We start from the raw sequence: 21,050 nt of genomic DNA, 5'->3' as shown, positions 1-21,050 counted from the left end.
AAGAATGTGTTCTTCAAAGGAAGTTTTACTATCTTTGTACCTTTCACTTCACACCATTGACTATTTTATTTTTTCAGTTATTGACATGTATTAAGCCTCAGATGACAGCAGAGTAGAAAAGGAGATGAGCAAGTGTAAGTTAAAAAGAAATAAAATCCATATTTAGGTTTAAATTGTTTCTAAAATAAGGGCTTCAGAAAATTAGTGTTCCTGCTAAGGTAACTACTCTTGGGAAATCCTGATGAAATGACACTTACTTTATTATTTGGGAATTGCTCATCATCACCATCTTCATCCAAACAGACCAAATCACCCTCCACCACTCTTGATCCATAGGTTGCAAGTCTGTAAGATACGGCCTCATTCCAAATTTTGCTGCTATATGCATGAATGTAGAAAATGCGCATAGAATGAGGAAAGGAGAACCAGGCCTGGATACAACCCTCCTCGGTCATACTAAAGCGATGCAGTGACTCCAACAATGCTCTCTCTCGAACTTTGAATTCTGGCATCAATGAAAGTGTGCCTTTAGCATCCTCTGCAATAAAGAGAAAATCAGTTAGTCAACCACTTTCATTTAAAGGCCAGTTATGAAGACCTTTATTATGCTTTCTAAATGAGAGTCAATGAATTGCTGCTGTCTTTTACACCTGAATATGAAGATGTTCAGCACCAACTATAAATCTAACTACACTTGAAGAGTTGTTTTTTTAAAAATAAAGACCATTAATCATATGAGCCAGTCACGTTCCCTGCTTTAAAAAAACAACAACAAAACACAAAAAAAACAAAAACAGCCCAGCCAGTTTAGCTCAGTGGTTAAGTGTCAACCCATGAACCAAGAGGTCACAGGTCGGATTCCCAGTCAGGGCACATGCCCAGGCTGTGGGCTTGATCCCTAATAGGAGGCATGCAGGAGGCAGCTGAAGGAAGATTTTTCTCTCTCATTGATGCTTCTATCTATCCCTCTCACTTTCTCTCTCTCTAAAATCAATAAAAACACATTAAAAAATAACAAAAAGCACAGTAGTAATTCCTACCTCAGAATGAAGATAAACTAATTTACAGTTATTAAGAGGACTTCATAAAAGAGCATTAAATAAACCTCTGAGCCTAGGGATTTAAAAAGAGCTATTATGGACATTTACAGAGAATTTTTTGAATAAGAAAGGGTGATGTCTGGATTCCTCAAGCATAATATTAGATCTTGCTGGTGGGATGAATTTTAAAATTAGGAACTCTACTGTAAAGATGCTGATTCCAACAGGGCCTTGGAATCAGCATTTTAATAAATGTATAGGTTTCTTATGAACATTAAAGTGTAAATATCATTGAAATCATTGCCATAAGGAAATTATCTTCTCAGGACTCTACAATAGAGACAAATAACTCACTTTGAATTTTCTTTAGTATCACTTAGATTACTCATAATAATTTGAAATGCCCATATTATTTATAGATTGTGCTTTGGCATAAAAATATTTTTCTCCTATGAATAATTACATGTTTTATAATATGTACATACTTAAAAATAATGGAGATTTTTGAAAATTGGTATCATTGTTTTAATGTTAGTGAAATTTAGTATGCACATATATGTAGATCACAGATTTGAATGAATCTAAAATGGTATGGTTGCTGTTATTATTACTTAAATACAAGTAAGATTTGTTCAGTATTTAGTATGTGGTAGGCACTATTTTAAGAGTGTTACATCTGTTATTTCATTTAAATGTCATAATAGTCTTTTAGGTACTATTATTAGCTTCAGTTTCAGGTGAAGAAACCAAAACAATGAGGCTAAATCATTGCACAAGCCCATACAGTTGGCAAGTACTAAAGGTGAGTGTTACACTCATATAAATTGACTCTAGAACCCACACTCATAACTAGTTTTCTTTAGTGTTTCCTATTAAGTATTCTGCATATATATCATCCTATGGAGCTAGAGTTTTCAAAATCAGTAGTCACGACTGAATGGCAACTAGACCAGAACCAATGCACAAAGTATCAGACATAAAAAATGTTCTTTTATTTAGTTTATTTTTCCATCTCCTCTGGTTGTAGTGAATTATATACTCCCATCAGTACCAGTTTAGAATTGGGAACTCCTATCTCCTCAGAGGATTTAGGTCAAGAAAAACTAAGATGCCATCTCTCTCCTCCGACCTCCCTGCAAGCAAGATTTAGAAGAGACAAAAGGCCTTAAGATCGGATCAAAATTGGAGTACATGGGGCATGTAATAAAATGATTAAATATAGAATATATTAAAATCTATTTCTTATCACATTTATGTAGCAATGAATGCCCTTCTGCTGACATAGCGTTTACATTATGTATCTGCATGGCTATGTATGGGGTAAAGAAACTTTTAAATACCAGTTTGAAGAAAATATTTCTTTGCTCTATTTACAGGATCATCCAAATCTTCCGGTGTAAGAAATAATTTTACAGCCTTCACCTTTAAAAATCAAGCAAGCAAACACATGTTACATAAAAATGACAAATTACTTACTTTAAGAAAAACATGCCTCTTCAAAGAATAGGCATTTAACAAATGCCTATTTGATATTTGATGCTACAATTTTATCTTTAAACTTCCAAAAATTAAATAATCAATGTTGCCCTAGCTGGTTTTGCTTGCTCAGTGGTTAGAACATGGCCCACAGACTGAAGTGGCTGAAGTTCGATTCTGTTCAAGGGCTTGAACCTTGGTTGCAGGCTTGATCCCTGGCCCCAGCTGGGGCTTGAGGGAGGCAACCAATCAATGTGTCTCTGTCACATTGATGTTTCTCTCTCTCTCTCTCTCTCTCTCTCTCTCTCTCTCTCTCTCCCTCCCTCCCTCCCTCTTCCCTCCTTCCCTTCCACTCTCTCTAAAAATATCAATGGAAAAAATATCCTTGGGTGAGGATTAACAGCAACAAAAAATAATCAATGTTACGTTTAGAAATAAACTTCTATACAAAGCAAGCTTATATACAGGTTTAAAATATTGTAGACCAGAAAAAGTGTTCTCCCATATCTTCCACAGTTCTGTCATTCTTCACCTCTATTATATGAATATAAGTGTGAAGTAATGACATAAAACTCAAACTTGACCAACATACACAACAAAAATAGGGAAGAAAAGAAGCATAAGGGAATGGCAAGCCACTAATTGCATTCATGTTCTCAAGTCTCAGAATTCATTAGTTTTAAAAATAATTGCCCAATTATTTTTTGTAATTGCCAACTTTAATATTTTCTTTTAAAACCTAAATAGATGAAAATATGTTCTTAAAAAAAAAGAGAGACATCTACTAGCTCCTGTATTTTATCACTGTCTCTAGAACTGTGATTTATTTCTAAGTATATGTCTTTGAGTGGCAATACTGACTACAAATTTGCAGATGTGGTCTGCATCATTAACTGTCAACTGTATTTCCACGTACAAGATAATATTCACATCACAATGCTTCTCACAAGTGCTGTTACTATTCTTTTCTCTTCCACTCAAGAAAACATACTATAACACAAATGAGTATGGCACTATCATATGAATAATCTTACCTTTGTGCAAGTATATAATTTTTATAGATTTGTAAGTTTTGCATATTATGTGCACTTCATGCAGTGCAAAACTATGTGTATGTATATAATATGTAATTATATATAAAATATAGACTTTAAATGTATATATAATTTTAATAATTGGGCAAATGTGGCCTCATATGTGACATTCATTTATACTGGTAGTTTCATTTGAAACTAATCAGATAATTTTTCAAATCTGTTGTTCCCTTGTTAGTCTCTAGCTTTGGGTGAATTCCTATCTTTTATATAATCTGATACCAGATTTCTAAAATTATAGGGTATTACTTTACTCTAAATCTCTTATTCAGTTCACTCAGAATGTGGTGAGTGTTGGTCAATTCTCTGTTAAGTCTCAAACAATATTGCACATGGCACACAGTTGGCTTTCTTATAGTATGATGCCAAGAATCTAGTAGCTGCTCAATATATGTTCAGTGATATAGAATATGGTATATATATGTGTGTGTGTGTATATACATGTGTATATATGCTGGGCTAAGAAAGCAAAGAGCTGGCTTATGAGTAAGTGCAACTGTGAAAACAAAAAAGATCATATTTTTAAGAATACGTACCATTTCACTCTTCAGCAAAGCCAATCCAATTTGATCTGTGTGAACTTTCCTTCCCATCCCAAATCTCTGCGGCCCATAATAATTCACAAACCCTTTATGCTATGAATAGAAAGAAATCAATTAATTAAAAGTATATTGGTAGGGACTGCATGCTTGCTCCCCCCACTCCAAAGTCATATGTTGAAATCCTACCCTCCGATGTGATGGAATGTGGAGGTGGGGCTTGGGGAGATAACGAGGTCTTGAAGATAGAGCCCTCATGAATAGGATTAGTGCCATTATAAGGAAAGGCCACGAAGCTAGCTTATCCTGCTTTCTGCCATGTGAGAAAACAATGAGAAAACCATGTTGGCACTGTAACTTCATGCTCCCAGCCTCCAGAACTATGAGAAATAATGTTCTGTTGTTTAAAAGTCACCCGGTCCAGGGTTCTTTGTTATAGCCCTGAACTAAGACAAATAAATACAATTATTGCATCAGAATATGTAATCAAGTCTTTCTCTTCATATTTATTTTAATAAAGAATCCTGTAATCAGCAATATACAAATGGGGACCAAATGGTCTGAGAGATGCTAGACAATTAAAGAATAAAAAGGAGAAGAATAAATTATTAAAAGTTAGAAAATAAGCTGAGTGAAAAAGCTTTTAAAATGTTAGCTTTTAACATTATTGAGGGGTTTCCTGGGATGTGGGACTTTTGGTGCTAAAATGGGGCAAGTTCTGGGAAAACTGGGATGAATTAGTTACCTAGCATTATATCTGATCTTTGCCCTGAGCTCTTTCTGAATTTGAGATTCTGCTATCTGGACATGTTTGGAATACGAAACAGATTTATTTTCAAACCCAGTTCATCTTTCAGCCATCTCAGTTTCTGAAAGCCTGGGCCAAGACAATAAGATGGTGTCACTTCACCAAGAATAGAAAATTGTAATTTATTACTACAACCATTTAAAGGCATTGGTCAGTGGTTAAATATATTCTCACAAAGAAAACACCAGGCCCAGATGGTTTCTTGAAAGAGTCTTCCACACTCACTTTATGAAAGAAGTATATATTTATTCATTCAACAATTATTATTGAGCACCAACTCCAGGACTGTTCAATAAAGATGCTAAGACAATTTGTTATTGGCATGGTACAAAAGGCACCCTTACTTCATGCTATTCATGAAAATCAATTGCAGATAAAAAATAAATACTCCCTGTATTAAATCTCATAGTTAACATTTTAACTATTTCAAATTTGAAAAAAAAACAACAACATAGGATAATATCGTAGAATAGCCAGAAGAATTTTAACTACCTCTTCTAATTACTTAGAGTTGGAAATAACAAGGTTTATAGCAATCAGAGACATGACCTTCTAAAACAAAACTTCAAAGACTTCTTACCAGTATTTTCAGGGCTTCTCAACTCCCTTCCCTTATTATGAGAACTAAAGAAAAGTTGGCTAATGCAAGTATTATTCCAAATGGGGATTTTTATAATGAGCAGTTACATATCCATAAGTACCAAATGAGATAGACAATAAATGCTATCAGAGTTTAGACCCCCTCTTTTGGTATTCTGAGCATCCAATTTCAATGTGGAGAGGGAGTTCCCACACCAACAAGCAATTCTCTGACATCAGTTGGGTGCCCCACCATTCAACTCAATTCTGACACTATCTACTCAGAGATAGCATCAGATGCTACAGGTTAAGTCAGGGGTCCTCAAACTTTTTAAACAGGGGGCCAGTTCACTGTCCCTCAGACCGTTGGAGGGCTGGACTATAGTTTTTAAAAAAAACTATGAACAAATTCCTATGCACACTGCACATATCTTATTTTGAAATAAAAAAACAAATCGGGAACAAATACAATATTTGTATTTGCATGTGGCCCTCGGGCTGTAGTTTGAGGACCCCTGGAGGTGGTCAGTCGTACAAGACCTGCCTCACCCCCACCACCTTCAGAAGCCAGGTCAGTCACAAACCCAGGCTGCACATGTGCTTCTGATGACCTGCTGTGAACTGAAGGTTACAAGAAACACTCCTTGGACTTCAGACACCAGCCGATAGTTCAGGTTGTTATCTGTACTTCTGACCAGCTTGCTTTAAATTAGAAGTTCCCAAGACCCCTACCTCGCATTCCACTAACTTGCTAGAGAGGCCTGCAGACTCAGAAAAACATTTTACTGACCAGATCACCAATTTATTATAAACTCAGGGTTATGTGACCCAGGAATAGCCAGATGGAAGAGATGCATAGAACCTACGTGGGAAGTGCTGCAGAGTTTCTATGCCCTCTCCAGGAGGACCAATCTCCCTGCATATTCTACTGGAGTTCATCAATCCAGAAGCTCTCTGAATGAACCCTTCTTTTGGGCTCTTTTGGGTTTTTATGGAGATTTCATTACAGAGGAATGATTAATTAAATCATTGGCTGCTGACAATTGATTCCACTGTCAGCCCCTACCTCCTCCCAATTCAGGGGGTGGTACTAAAAGGTACAACCCTGTAATCATAAAGTTGGCTCCATATAAAACCAGCCCCCATCCTTAGGGTCTTTACAAAAGTCACCTCATTAACACAACAAAAGACAACTCTATCACTCTCAACACTTAGGAAATTCCAAGGGTTTGGGAACCTGTGAGCCAGAAACTGTGGATGAAGACCAAATATATAACTGAAAAATATATTTTAGTTATATGAATGACCACATATATATTTCTTATAAATCACAATATAGCACCTCCTTCCTTTTGTAAGAAAGATTATTTTAATAACAGTGTTTCAGGGGTGAAAAGAATTTTAGGTAGGTCTAGAAAAAAAAGGAAAAACTGTTAGGCACGATAGATAGCTGCTAGGGCTGGAGGAGGGGAAAGTTGTGGGGGGGGGAGAGTGATTATCTCACCTACTGAACAAAGAAGTCAGCAGTCTTGGGACTTGCCAAGATAAAATCCCCAGATGTTCTCATACATTCTGGGAAAAGCCACAACAATGCAAAGAGGGACCTTGAAATCTAGTCTATTGCCTAAGGTATCTGGCAGGGAAACCTTGAAACCTATAGGGGGAAAAGTATAGGATGTCCCCCAAAAATACATACACCATATATATATAGTATTTATTAAAATATTTTTCATTTTCAAAATGTAATAGGAGCTAGAGCTATCAGCTGTTAAAGTGTGTATACATTTGGGGGAAGAGGGGGACACCCTTATAAAACCCTTGAACCCTCACCAAGCAGGGCACTCAGACTAGCTGAGTTGCCCATTTGTGCTTTATGCTTTATAAATTCAATTGCTTTGTTTCCTTAATAACTTCATTTGCTTTGTTCAATACTGCTTTCTGTCACTAGTCTGAAAAGAGAGAGAGAGAGAGAGAGACAAGAGCTGAGGAGGGGAGAGCCCCCTCAGACTCAGGTGGCTCCTCTGGTAACAAAACTGCACATGGAGTATAAATTAAGAGAAATCCTATACACAGGTGAATGTGCTGGATTTAAAATCTTTAATTGGAGGATATTTTCCTGACTATAAGACATAATATTGATTAAAAAACAGTTTTTGTTTGTTTTCCTAGGGGGGAGGCATAAAATTGTATATAAAGGTCTTCATGGCCAGAAACTTAGATCAGTTTTTTTCAATGTTAGCTACAAAGTAGAATCATTTAGGGAGTTATTTTTTAAAATACTAATGCCTAAACTGCATCCCCAAGTGTTCTTATTTAATTGGTTTGGGGGGTAGAGATTCACTGCTGAGAATTTTTTAAGCCCCGCAGGTTGAGAATTACTGTCCTAGATCAGGACCTGGCAAACTATTGACTGCCAACTAGTAAAATCTGGCCCAACACCTGTTTTTGTAAATAAACTTTCATTGGAACATGGCTATGTTCAACTATTTATGTATTGTCTATGGCTGCTTCCACACAATAGCAATAGAATAGTTGCAACAGAGACCATATGCCTACAAAGTAAAAAAATATGTATCACTGGACCTTTATAGAAAAAATTTACTGACCCATAGTCTAGACCAGTGGTCGGCAAAGTGTGGCTCAGCAAACCATGGCTTGTAAGCCACATGCGGCTCTTTAGCCCCTTGAGTGTGGCTCTTCCACAAAATACCGACTTCTGCGCATGGGCCACGAAGTTTCAATTGCACTGTACGTGCGCGCCTGCACGTGGTATTTTGTGGAAGAGCCACACTCAAGGGGCCAAAGAGCCGCATGTGGCTCACGAGCCGAGGTTTGCCGACCACGGGACGACCTGATTGAAGGGTATGGTTATATACGTATATTTAAATGCCTGGCAAATGTCATTTAAAAATACATGTTAAGTAATTTTTTTTACTGTAAGACATAATATAATGTATATAATGCCATTTGTATACATTGAAACAAAATTCAAAATTAGATTGAAAAAAAAAAAATATGTATAATTCTAAAAGATTATTTTCCAAATCACCAAAGATTTCTGAAAAGAATTACTAAACAAAGTTTCCAAAAACATTAATCCCTTTCCCTAAAATATTACCCTATATGGCAGATGCTGAAAAACATTCTTCTTATACAGTTAGCTTTATTTTTCCCCAACTCTGGGAAACTTTACACATTTTATTTTTTTAATTATATTAAAGTTGTTGTTTAATACAAAAATGTACTACGAAGAAAATTTAAAAATAAGCCAAATGGCCCTAAATATCATTTTTAAAAAATAATTATACAGGCCCTGGCCAGGTAGCTCAGTTGGTTAGTGCATTGTCCCAATATGCAAAGGTTGTGGGTTCGATATCTGGTCAGGGCACATACAAGAAGCAATCAATGCATACATAAGAAAGTGGAACAATACATCTCTCTCTCTCTCTCTCTCTCTCTCTCTAATCAATAAAAAATTATACATGTAAATAAAAAGAAAAGGTAAAAAAGAAAAAGTTTATCTTCTCACTTCAATGTAAATAGAGGAACTATCAAAATTTTCCTATAATACTCTTTTAAAATTGAGTTTTCTTACCTTAACATTTTCTATTGCCTCCAAAATTCTCTCTCTCAGGTTTGCAGAATCATTTATTTGGTTTTTTAAATTTCTGATGACAATATCAAAGTGATTTCCTTTGAGCTGACCAAGTCTAAGGGAATCATCTACTGACCGAATATTAAACACATTCATTCTTTTCTTTTTAATTTCTTTTTCAATATCTTTCAACCTATAAATGATAAATCATATAGACTCAGTTAAATCTTACATTAAAAAAATATTATAAGTTTTGAATGACAGTTGCCAGGTAATCACTTATATCACAACACTAAAACAAAAATTTTTTCCATCTTCCAAAGTTAATGTTAATTCAACAAATGTGCACTAAAACCCCATGATTATAGGATTATGTTAATCAGTTATTTTAAAAAACTGGGAAATATATTCCTAATGTTATCAACTCAATCTATGTAGACTTTTTGACTTTTTAGTTCAAGTGATATAATTTCTTAACTGTTCTTTTGTTCTTCCTATCCTTAAATCTGTTCCTTTCCTCTCTCTTCCTCCAACATTAATAAGAAAAACTACTAGCACCAGAGGATTTCCCCAAAATTATGCTCTGAATTCAAACTTTCCATTCTTCCCCAACATCTAAAGAATAGATTCCAACTATTTGCATAACTTTTAAGAGCATGTAAGAACTGATGTTAATTGTTCTTTACATTCACATTTACTGTAGTTCTTATTGTTAAACTATCTGTTTTATCAGACAAACTGTTTAGCTTACTACCTCTCCAAATATAGCTTCAAATTTTTTGCATTGTCTAAAACTTTACTATTACTTGACAGGTCATTAAAACCCCACACCCATAAGCCAAATCAAAGAACTCTCTCCTAGAAACCAATAATACTTGTCTTTGGGTAATTAAAAACCTGCTTTTGGGGACCCTTTCCCACTCCCCATGTGGGAGTCCATTCTGTGGGACTCTTTTCCTCTCCCCACGTGGGAGTCTGTACTTGTTCTTCAATAAATCTCTACCTCTGCTATATAAAAAAAAAAAAGAACAGCTTTTAACATCAAATACCTTTTAACATCTGAAGTCCTTCTCTCTTACCTATACTGCGCTTTTGATCATAAAAACAAAATTATATACTTTTTTTGGTCCCTCATATTAGAGCTTAGAAGCATTTACCTGCAAATAGTGCATACTTAAAACATCTATGACTAAGGATTATACATCTATATTACCTCAAATTAGGTTCAATTTCGGCCCAATGATCAACTTTTTGAAAAGTAGCTACAGGGCACAGATTTAAGTACAATAATATTAATCACAGTATTGTTTACAGTGAAATATTGAAACAAATTTCTATTTCAAAAATTAAAGAAAAGTTAAATAACTTAGCATAAATAATGGAAATAATTTTGAAATATTTCATGACATAAATTTTCTTTAAAGGATCTTAATTTTATAAGTAAAATATAAATTGCAAATACAATATGATTTCCACATATATAAAAAGTCTTTGTACAATATGTATATATAGGATAGTCTGAAAAATACATGGAACGCATTTTTTGTGGCTCAAAATATTATTGTGATTCTTTCTGAGTAATGGAATTATCAGTGACTTTTAATTTCTTTTTCATATAGCATTTTTTCTATTTTCTAAATATACAATAAACATGTCTTTCTTTGACAATACCAAAAATACTTTTAATAATCAATTGAGCTCAAGGGAGGCTAAATTTGAACGCTTTACTTTCTATTTAGATTTATTTTAAATATAAGGAAGCACAACAATAGAAGTATAAAAGTATTATAGTAATTAGGAAAAAAAGATTTGTAAGACACTGTCCTGAATATAAATGCATATTTGAATATAGAACAGGATGTTTAGAAAAAATTTGATCATTTAAAATCAGCCACTTCTCAAAGTTTCAATGGTAAAATTACCAATATTTGCAATGTAAATTTACTAGAAAACTATATAGAAAATAATTATGTTATCAATGCGGAATGTGTTGCTCAATAAGTCTATACTCAGTAAAATAACATTAACGAGGTTAATATGCTCCTAGAATTATTCAGAGTTTAATCCTATCTTTTCTTTTTTGATGCAATAAGAAAAAAATTATCTCTTATCAAGTAATGTTTTATTACCTCTCTGGAGTCACTTTTCTAACAACCATTGCTTGATAGGTGATGGCTTTCTTGTCTTTAAGGCCTGCGTAACTAAAATCTGAAGGAATCACACCAAGTATGACAGCTAAAAAACCAATTGCTTCAAACATTTCTAGATTTTCTTTTCGTAGGGTAAAGGCTGAAAAAAAAAATCCGAGGTTACAAAAAAGGCAGCTACCATACATCAAGTACATTCTTAGCAGACTAACAGATTAATATAATGAGTCAAATCATTAATTTAAATAAGGATTATTTTTTAATAAAAATACAAAATCAGTGTCATAGATTTCAGTGGTCATTTTTAAAATGCTAATTGGCTCATTAAAGGTTTATAGAAAAAAATCCAAATTCCTTAGTTTGGCATTCATATTAGGCCCATTCTCCCTTTTCAGTCCCCACATGTGCCACTTCCATTCATATCTACACTAATAAAAGAGAAACATGGTAATTGGTGTACGACCGCTACCCTTCCCATTGGCTAATCAGCGTATCCTTATGCAAATTAACTGTCAGCCAAGATGGCGGCCGGCAGCCAGGCACTGAAGCGAACAGGGAGACTTGCTTCCTCCAGGAACTGCGGACTCCAACGTTCCCCGCCTCACTTGCCGGCCTCTCAACTGCAACTCTAAGCAACTATTACTATGTTGCAAATAAGAAGCTAAACAAAACCTGCTTTCCCCGGACTGCAACATTGTATCCATGTTTTCAGCAGTGAGGCCTCAGAGCTAAAGCTGGCCCAGAATAAAAAAAAAAAAGAAGAAAACAAGGAGCGGTTGGGAGCTTTTAGTCAACTGCCAGCGGGAAAACAGCCCTCAGTCCCTCAGCCAGCCTGGCCAGGCACCCCAGTGGGGACCCCCACCCTGATCCAGGACACCCTTCAGAGCAAACCAGCCGGCCCCTACCTGTGCACCAGGCCTCTATCCTATATAGTAAAAGGGTAATATGCCTCCCAGCACCGAGATCAGTGGAGCAGCGAGGCTCCCGGCACTGGGATCAGCGGAGCAGCGAGGCTCCCGGCACCGGGATCAGCGTGACAGGGGGCAGTGCCCAAACCTCCTGATCAGCCCTGCGGCTCTGTGAGTGACAGGGTGAGGCGCCCCAACCCCCCGCCCCCACGGACCTTGCTCTGTGTGTGACAGGGTAGAACCATAACCTCTCCATCGGCCCTGCCCTGAGTGTGACAGTGGTGGCGCCCCAACCCCCTGATCGGCCCTGTTCTGTGGGTAATAGAGGGTGGCGCCCTAACCCGCCTCCACGGGCCTTGCTCTGTGTGTGACAGGGTAGAGCTATAACCTCCCCATTGGCCCTGCCCTGAGTGTGACAGGGTGCAGCGCCCCAACCCCTTGATCCGCCCTGCTCTGTGTGTGACAGGGGGCGGTGTCCCAGCTCCCCTATCGGCCCTACTTTGTGAGTGACAGGGGGGAGCTCCTCAACCCCCTGATGGGCCCTGCTCTGTGAGTGATAGGGGGCAGTGCCCCAACCCCCTGATCGGCCCTTCTCTGTGCGTGACAGGGGGTGGCGCCACAACCTCCCCATTGACCCTGCCTTGAGTGTAACAGGGGGCGGTGCCCTAACCCCCCAATCAGTCTATCCTGAGCGTGACTGAGGGTGGCATTGCAACCTCCCGATCCGCCCTGCTCTGTGCATGATGGGGTGGCACCCCAACTCCCCAATCGGCCCTGCTCTGAGCCTGACCAGGGGCTGCACCTAGGGATTGGGCGTGCCCTCTGCCACCTGGGAGCAGGCCTAAGCCAGCAGGTCTTATCTCCCGAGGGGTCCCAGACTGTGAGAGGGCACAGGCCGGGCTGGGGGACCCCCCCCCCCAAGTGCACAAATTTTTGTGCACCGGGCCTCTAGTATCCTATAATACTGATAGAGAATGTCTCATAATCCTTGAGTGAACTAGAGCCTTCCACAGCTTTGTACTTTTGCACATTTGAGTTTCTCTGTCTAAAATATATGTTACTTCCACTTTGTTTGCCATACTTCTATTCATTCTTCATAATGCAACAGCAGCAGCAGTCCTCCCTCATATTTTTTCCAGGTTACCAATTCTGAATGCTCCCAAAGCAGGGATCATGTGTGTTTTATCAACTATTATATCCTCAGCTTAACACATAAGTATTCAAATACTTGTTGAATCAATGAATAAGTGAACTCCACAAGGAGATGATTGCTTCATCTTGCATGTCTCCACAAATTGTCATTATCTGTATCATGACACTTAATACCATGTATTAAAATGTATCTCTTTATGGTTTATCCACCCCATAGACTTAGAGTTCCAGGCCAGCAAGCCAGTGAATAAAACAATGCATGCTTCATAGTAGATGGCAGTGAGATTGTGGAGATGAGAAGGAGGTCCAAGCCCACCAAAAAGGCCCCAATACATTGACCTATATACCCTGCCAGCATTGACAGTGACAAAATACAGCAATCCTCAGTTCACCATATATACCTATAAGATATTTCAGCCCTGGCCAGTATTTCTCAGTGGTTCTAGCATTGACCCACCGACCAAAGGGTCACAGGTTTGATTCCCAGTCAAGAGCAGGTTCCATCCCTGGCCCTGGTTGGGGTGCATTTGGGACGCAACCAATCTAGGTTCATAGGTAGATAGGTACATACATACATTTTACATCTTTCTACTTGCTGGGTCATATTTATGTTTAATGTCCATTTTTCTTAGAACACTCTTCAGAGAGGCCCATAGCTGCTGATTAAAATTACAATTGCACACTTTGAGGGCAAAGTGGGTTTACAGTTATTTATATGGGAAATAACACAATGATTAATAAATAATAATCTGTTTATATAAAACCCTAATATGCAACTAGACCGAATGGCGGAATCGAACCGAACAACCAAACAATTGGTCACTATGATGTGAGCTGACCACCAGGGGGTGTGCGCGGAACATGGCAGGTGTTGGCAGCAGGCAGCAGAGTGCGGAACGTGGAGGGCATCAGCTGCGGCAGGATGGTGGAGCAGGTGAGTTGGGGTGCCAGACCAAGGCGGGGTGCCGGTCGCTGTCATCGGGGCAAGCCTCTAGTAGTTACTGAAAATTCTTTGCTCCCACATGCCGTGGTCCCACCCAGAGCTCGCACCTGCTGCCAGTGCGGGAGCTGCCGCTCACACCCTCTGCTGGCACCAGCCCCACTCGCACCTGCAGCAGGTGCCAGAGCTGCCACTCGCACCCGCTGCTGGAGCCCAGCGCCAGTCCCGATCACCTGGCACAGTCAGCGGGTGCGACTGCTGGCCCCAATCGCCCCTGAGGGCTTCTCCACCTCCCCCTGCTCCTGAGGGGTGATCGGGGCAGCAGACGCTGCTCGCACCCACTGCTGGCACTGGCCCCAATTGCTCCATGCAGTCAGGGGGTGCAAGCAAGGCCGGCACCATCAGCACATGGAAGTGGCGGCTGTGGCAGGAGCAAGGCTGCCAGCAGACAGGGGACTGGGGACCATGGCAGGAGGGGCCGGGCAGGGATGCTGAGGATGGGCCGAGACCTGCCCCTGTGCCCACAGCAGCCTCACGGCCCACAGTTCCTTTCAAGGTGCACAAATTCGTGCACTGTGTCCCTAGTGCAATAATAAACTTCATGTTCTGTGTACTCAGAACTGCAAACCTACTTTTGCCCAACCTGTATATGAAATAGCTAAACAAAGCTATACATACTTTGGAACATCATGTAGTATTTAAAAGAATGGGGAAGAGCTACATGTTCTTTATATGTCTATGTAAATAATCTCTAAAAACAAAAATAGCAAGATTCAAAAATACACATAATGTATATCACTTACATGAAAGTTTTAAAAATCTGCAATGCAACGTAGTATATTTTCAATGTTTCAGTTTTTATAATAAAAATATATTGATATTTTTACCTAAATCCTTAAGAATTGTTAATGTGTAAAACTATAATTTCTGAAGAATATTCAAACACTGTCCACTATTTTCAGCTTTTTTTATCACTAGGGTCATTAATTTTTGTACCACCATAACAGCTTCCTAGATTCTCCAAATTTTCTATTACAGCAGTGATAAATTAAATGTACTATGACTCCTGTTTCTTAAAGAACTGATAAAAGAAGTAGAGGAAAGGAGAGGATCATACAAGTTAATTCTGTGTGCTAAATCACAATTTGCTTTTACACTTTCAGGGTATCTTGACCAATGGATTTGAATATAAACCTCTGATTTTAAGTTAGCTGTTTTATCAGTTGTCTAAAATAAAATAAAATAAAATAAAAACCCCACATTTAAAATGTAGAGATTATAGCCAAAACCGGTTTGGCTCAGTGGATAGAGCGTCGGCCTGTGGACTGAAAGGTCCCAGGTTCGATTCCGGTCATGGGCATGTACCTGGGTTGTGGGCACATCCCCAGTGGGAGATGTGCAGGAGGCGGCTGATCGATGTTTCTCTCTCATCGATGTTTCTGGCTCTCTATCTCTCTCCCTTCCTCTCTGTAAAAAATCAATAAAATATATTTTAAAATAAATAAATAAATAAATAAAAAATAAAATGTAGAGATTATAACCTCAAAAATAGTTCAGCTATTGTCATGATAGGATTAATTATAGAATTTAAATAAAATAATCTGGGAAGAAGGGTCAAAAAAACAAAAATGGTCACTGCTTTGGGAGCATTCAGTCTTTGAAAAGAATTTGAGAAAGAAGTGCTGCTGTGGTGGGGGCCTGAAGAAGGAATAGAAGTATGGCAAATAGTCAAAGCAATAGAAAGATCAAAATATCAAATATTTTCACATCTGTCCATAATGTTTTCTCTTTTTCAACTACATGCCTGTGTGAACTGAATTTTGTTCATTTGCTTCAGTTAAAGCAAAAAATTACACTAGATTTCAGGAAAAGAAATGAGAATACAGCTGACTTTTTTATGTCAGATATTGGAAAGATTTATAGAACTATAAAATAATACAATCCTCACTAATTTTTAGTAGAAAAATATGATCATTTTTCAATAAGTGGAGGAGAAAAAGATCAAATATATGAACAATATAATGGCAATAAATACATACCTATCAACAATTCAATCTAAAAATCAAAATAAACGAACAAGGAGTCTAATGAACAAAAAAAAAACCTGATAAATAAAATAGAACCAGGGGGTCAATGGGAGGAAAAGGGGGGACATATGTAATACTTTCAACAATAAAGATTTAAAAATAAATAAATAAAATAAAAATAACATAAAACCAGAAGCATGGAAACATGGAACAGACAGATGAATCTCAAAGAGAAGGGGGTGGGGTGGTGGGGGGTGGGTGAGATTAACCAAAGACTTATATGCATATAGGCATTACCCCTGGACACAGACAATAGGGTGGTGAAGGCCTTTTGGGGTGGGGTGGGATCCTGGTGGAGGAGGGCAATGGGAAAGAAAAAGGGGAGGACATCTGTAATACTCTCAACAATAAAGATTTTAAAAAAGAAAAATTAAGGGCATTCAGCAGAAACCACAGAAGGATCCTGCTATGTTAGAACTATATGACAGGCTTACAGCAATGTTTACGCTGTACCTCCTTTAATAAAACTCAAAATGAATTCTCAAATGTATCTGCAAATTAGTTCCTACTTGCTAAAGCAAAGTTCAACGCTCTTTAAAAGAAGACAACAAAAACTGGATACTCAACAAAGTAACACACAATGTTTGACCTAAAAAAAAATTACTAGACATGCAAAGAAGCAGAAAAATATGACCCATACCCAAATAAAAGTCAGGCAATAAAAATATACCCAGAAATGACAGAGATGGAATTAGCGGACAATAGGTTTTTAAAAATAAAGACTTAGTCAAAATAGGCTCAAAGATTATAGGAAAATGTGAACGTATAAGAAATTGAAAACCTCAGAAAAAAACAAATGAAACTTCCAGAGCTGAGAAATGCAGCATATAAATGAAAACTGCATTAGATGCTTAAATCTTTCATAAAATTCCTTATTCAATAATGTGTTCTAGCAAAAGAGTATGGCACCGTCTAAAAAAAATTAAACATAGACTTGCCATTTGATTCAGCAATTCCACTTCTGGGTATACACCAAAAAAGGCCCTTGAAAACAGGGATCGAAAATATATTTTTACAGCCATGTTCATAGCAGCTAAAAGATAGAAACAACCCATATCCATTGGCAGATGAATGGGTAAACAAAATGGGGTATCTTCATACAATGGAAGGTTATTCAGCCTTAAAAAGAAAAAATTCCAACACATGTATTACATGGATGAAACTTGAGGACCTTAACCTAAGTGAAGTAAGTCAATGACAAAAAGACAAATACTATTATATAGTTCCACTTACATGAGATATCTAAAGTATTCAAATTCATAGAGACAAAAAGCAGAATAGTAGTTGCTAGTGGCTGGGGGGTAGAGGTGAATGAAGAGTTAATGGGAATAAAGTTTCAGTTTGAAAAGATGAAAAAGTTCTGAAGATGGATGGTGGTGATGGTTGTACAACAATATGAATGTACTTAATGCCAATGAACTGTACACTTTAAAATGGTTAAAATAGTAAATTATATGTTACATATATTTTACAACAATTAAAAAATAATGCTTTTAAAATGTTTTTATTGAATTTTTAGAGAGGGATAGAGAAATGGAAACATGAATGAGAGAGACACATCGATCAGCTGCCTCCTGCACGCCCTGACTGGAGATTGAGCCTGCAACCCAGGCATGTGCCCTGACTGGGAATCGAACCAGGGACCTCTTGGTTCATGGGTTGATGCTCAACCACTGAGTCACAACGGCTGGGCCAAAAAATGAAGTTTTTTTTAAAGTGTTTCAAAGTCCTATTTTTTTATAGGACTACTTATTAAGGGATTTTTTTAAAAAGATGACCTACTTTTGTTGTTACAAAATTTGGGATAGGCAATGTTTATCTATCTCTTTCTCTTTGTTCTTGGACTTGTAGGTACACTGGTTATCTTCATACTATCCTCTGGTGAACCATCAATTCCTCCCTTTAACGTATCCCTCCAGTCATTCATAGTTTTTGTAAACCTAATGTAAACCAATATGCACAAAGTTTTCACAATTTTTTTTGGTTTAACTCAAATTAATATGTTTAGAATTTCAAATAATAAAAATCTATAGATGCTTAAATCACTATAAGCAATTCTTCTCCCTACATATAAAGCTAGTTTTGTTTTCCCTTCTAAATAGATCTATCTGTTAGCATTTATTGCATGCCTCATGTGTCAAGTCCTATGCTAGCAGCTTTCTCATGGAAAAGACTAGTCACACAACCAGACAGAAATTTTCAGGAGAGAAGACACTAACATTTGAGTAACTATTATGCATTAAACATTTTTGTTAATTATTTCCTCTAATATCATTGTGAATTATACTTTATTATTACCCCATTTTAAAAGTATAACCAAAAGTTAGGAATTAAGTAACTTGCCCATGGTATTATTTTTCTCCATTTTTTACATTTGTATAAACTAAGTCTTAAAGATATTAAAAAGTTCATAAATATTTTTGTAAAATAAAATCATAATGTAAAATAAAACCCACACAGTTTCAAGGTCCAAACTCTTTCCATTTACACCACAGAGTCCCTATAAAATACAACCTTATTTCTATTGCACACACATCTGGGCAAATTTGGGTTACTGTTTTATCTGAAATACTTTTCTATATAAATTTATAAAACATGACCATATGAAACATCTCCCATCCCTCATGGAGGATATAGGCCAATTAAACATGGTCAGCCAAACTTGTAGAGTGAGATTTCATCAGTTCCATCCCTCCTAGGAATTGAATATATCCCCTAAAACAGCGATTCTCAAAATGTTGTTCCCAGACCAGCAGACAAAGCACCACATCTTTTAAATCATAAACTCTGAGAATAGGACTCAGAAATCTGTTTTAAGAAGCCCTTTTGGTAATTATAACACATGCTAACATTTGAGAACCTCTTCTCTAAAAGATGGACAGAGCCAAAGGAAGGAGCTCCCTGTAAGTTTTCAGGGTTTTGAGGTTCAACTGTCTTAGAATACAAGGTATTCTCTTTACTTTCCCCACCATAGCAAACATACAAATACTTAATTTTAATTAAGATAACTTCCAAAATATTATATCAAAATTTATTCCAGCTCTAACTGGTTTGGCTCAGTAGATAGAGCGTGAGCCTGTGGACTGAAGGGCCCCAGGTTCTATTCCAGTCAGGGGCACATGCCCAGGTTGCTGGCTTGATGGCCAGTAGGGGGCATGCAAGAGGCAGCCAATCAATGATTCTCTCTCATCATTGATGTTTCTATCTCTCTCTCCTCTCCCTTCCTCTCAGAAATCAATAAAAATATATTTTAAAAAGAATTTACTCCAATAAAACTAACTAAATACAAAATAACTGCTTCAACCTTATATATTTCAGACTGTTAACTATAAATGTCTGTGTTAACCTATCACCAATAGGAATAATTTCTACAATTAGTATAATTTTAAAGTCTTTATCGCCCATTAAGAATAGGCCCACATATATTTTTTTCAATATCCCTCTGGACAAGTCCATTCAATTCATTTGAATTATTCAGCTTTCACTGTTTTGTTTTGTTTTTATTGTCACAGTTTTAATTAAGCTTACCAAAGAAAATGGTAATAATTTATCAAATTACCTGTGTATATAACTTTTCTTTCCTGGGATTCAGCAGACCTTTTCCTGTGCTTGTGTGCTTTTTCACGAAATCTTACTGTTATCACTGTATTTGGATTACCAGCATTGTAATTAGCTTCAGGAAAAGATTTGGTTTCCACAAGATTTCCAAACTTCTTGTTGACAAAATGGTGAACAGCTTTTCTGTGGTCTTTGTTTGTATCAGGTCTAAAGGTAAATTTGGAATTTTCTTTCTTTGCATCCAAGTATTTAAAAAAGTCAGATGCTTCTTCTTCAGATACCAAGTGACAGAGTTCTTTATACTCAAGATTTGGTTTTACAACAATTTCACTGTTTTTTCCTACAGTTATTAAAAAAGGAAACTTCTGCCGAATAGCACTATGCAAAATCGCCCTCTGGTTTTTGTCAAGGATTCTGCCCAGTGAGAATTCAGGAGACGGTCCAGTCAGCTCACTTTCAGAATTCCATTTCTCTTTTATATCACAGGCAAACTGATCCAGTAGTTCATTAGTTTTTTCATCCAACAAAGAGCCTAATGCATAAAATTTTTCTTCTTCACCTTTGGAAGTTCCATCATGGATAGTATCTTCCTTTTCTGAACCAGACTGATGATTCTGGTCATCATCGGAGCACCGGACCAATATACTGACTTTCTGGTTGCTTCCCTCTTCAAAGGCTAAATTTTGCAAACCTAGTTTTGTTTTTTTGGCAAAATTATTTGGCTCAGGCAGTCCTTTACTCATCTTGTAAATAGGTTCATCAGTGGCCTTATTAACTAACTGTCCCCGCTCATCAATCTCAATAACAACAAAGTCACTTGGCGAGCTTTTTATGGTGCCATGAAATCCAACATGATCAGTAATGAAACATAAAGAACTAAACCTTATTCTAAAATCTGTATCCTCTTCCATTCTTAAATAGCAAGGCCTACAAAAGAAATAAAAGTTTCTTCAGTTAGTTACCAGAAAGAAGAGTTGCAGCTAACCAAACTAAATGTTTGCAGGGTTTATTTAATTATCTTTATCCCTCACAATCCATAAGAACAAGAACCTTGTCTGCCTTACTCACTATCTCATAGTTAGAACACTGTCAAGCACATGTGGGCAAGCAATCAATAGTGATTGCTG

At 37.2% G+C, this 21,050-nt stretch overlaps 1 protein-coding gene across 3 annotated transcripts in view; it reads right to left on the bottom strand.

Moving 5' to 3' along the window:
* Positions 1-21,050, bottom strand: part of PUS7L (pseudouridine synthase 7 like) — a 29,115-nt gene that overhangs the window by 6,710 nt on the left and 1,355 nt on the right. For all 3 annotated transcript variants that reach the window (XM_070407802.1, XM_070407801.1, XM_070407803.1), the window contains exons 2-7: positions 19,925-20,850; positions 11,261-11,420; positions 9,132-9,324; positions 4,147-4,245; positions 2,381-2,462; positions 258-538 (exon numbers count right to left, since the gene is read on the bottom strand). In XM_070407802.1, coding sequence (XP_070263903.1) covers positions 258-538; positions 2,381-2,462; positions 4,147-4,245; positions 9,132-9,324; positions 11,261-11,420; positions 19,925-20,834 — 1,725 coding nt within the window. In that variant the 5' untranslated portion in view covers positions 20,835-20,850. The remainder of the gene's footprint in view (positions 1-257; positions 539-2,380; positions 2,463-4,146; positions 4,246-9,131; positions 9,325-11,260; positions 11,421-19,924; positions 20,851-21,050) is intronic.

This window comes from Myotis yumanensis, unplaced genomic scaffold (assembly GCF_028538775.1).
Source record: "Myotis yumanensis isolate MYYU_CA2020_CCGP unplaced genomic scaffold, mMyoYum1.0.hap1 SCAF_3, whole genome shotgun sequence".
Taxonomy (NCBI): domain Eukaryota; kingdom Metazoa; phylum Chordata; class Mammalia; order Chiroptera; family Vespertilionidae; genus Myotis; species Myotis yumanensis.
The sequence above is the reverse complement of the archived record's forward strand: the minus strand, read 5'-3'. Positions and strand labels throughout refer to the sequence as shown.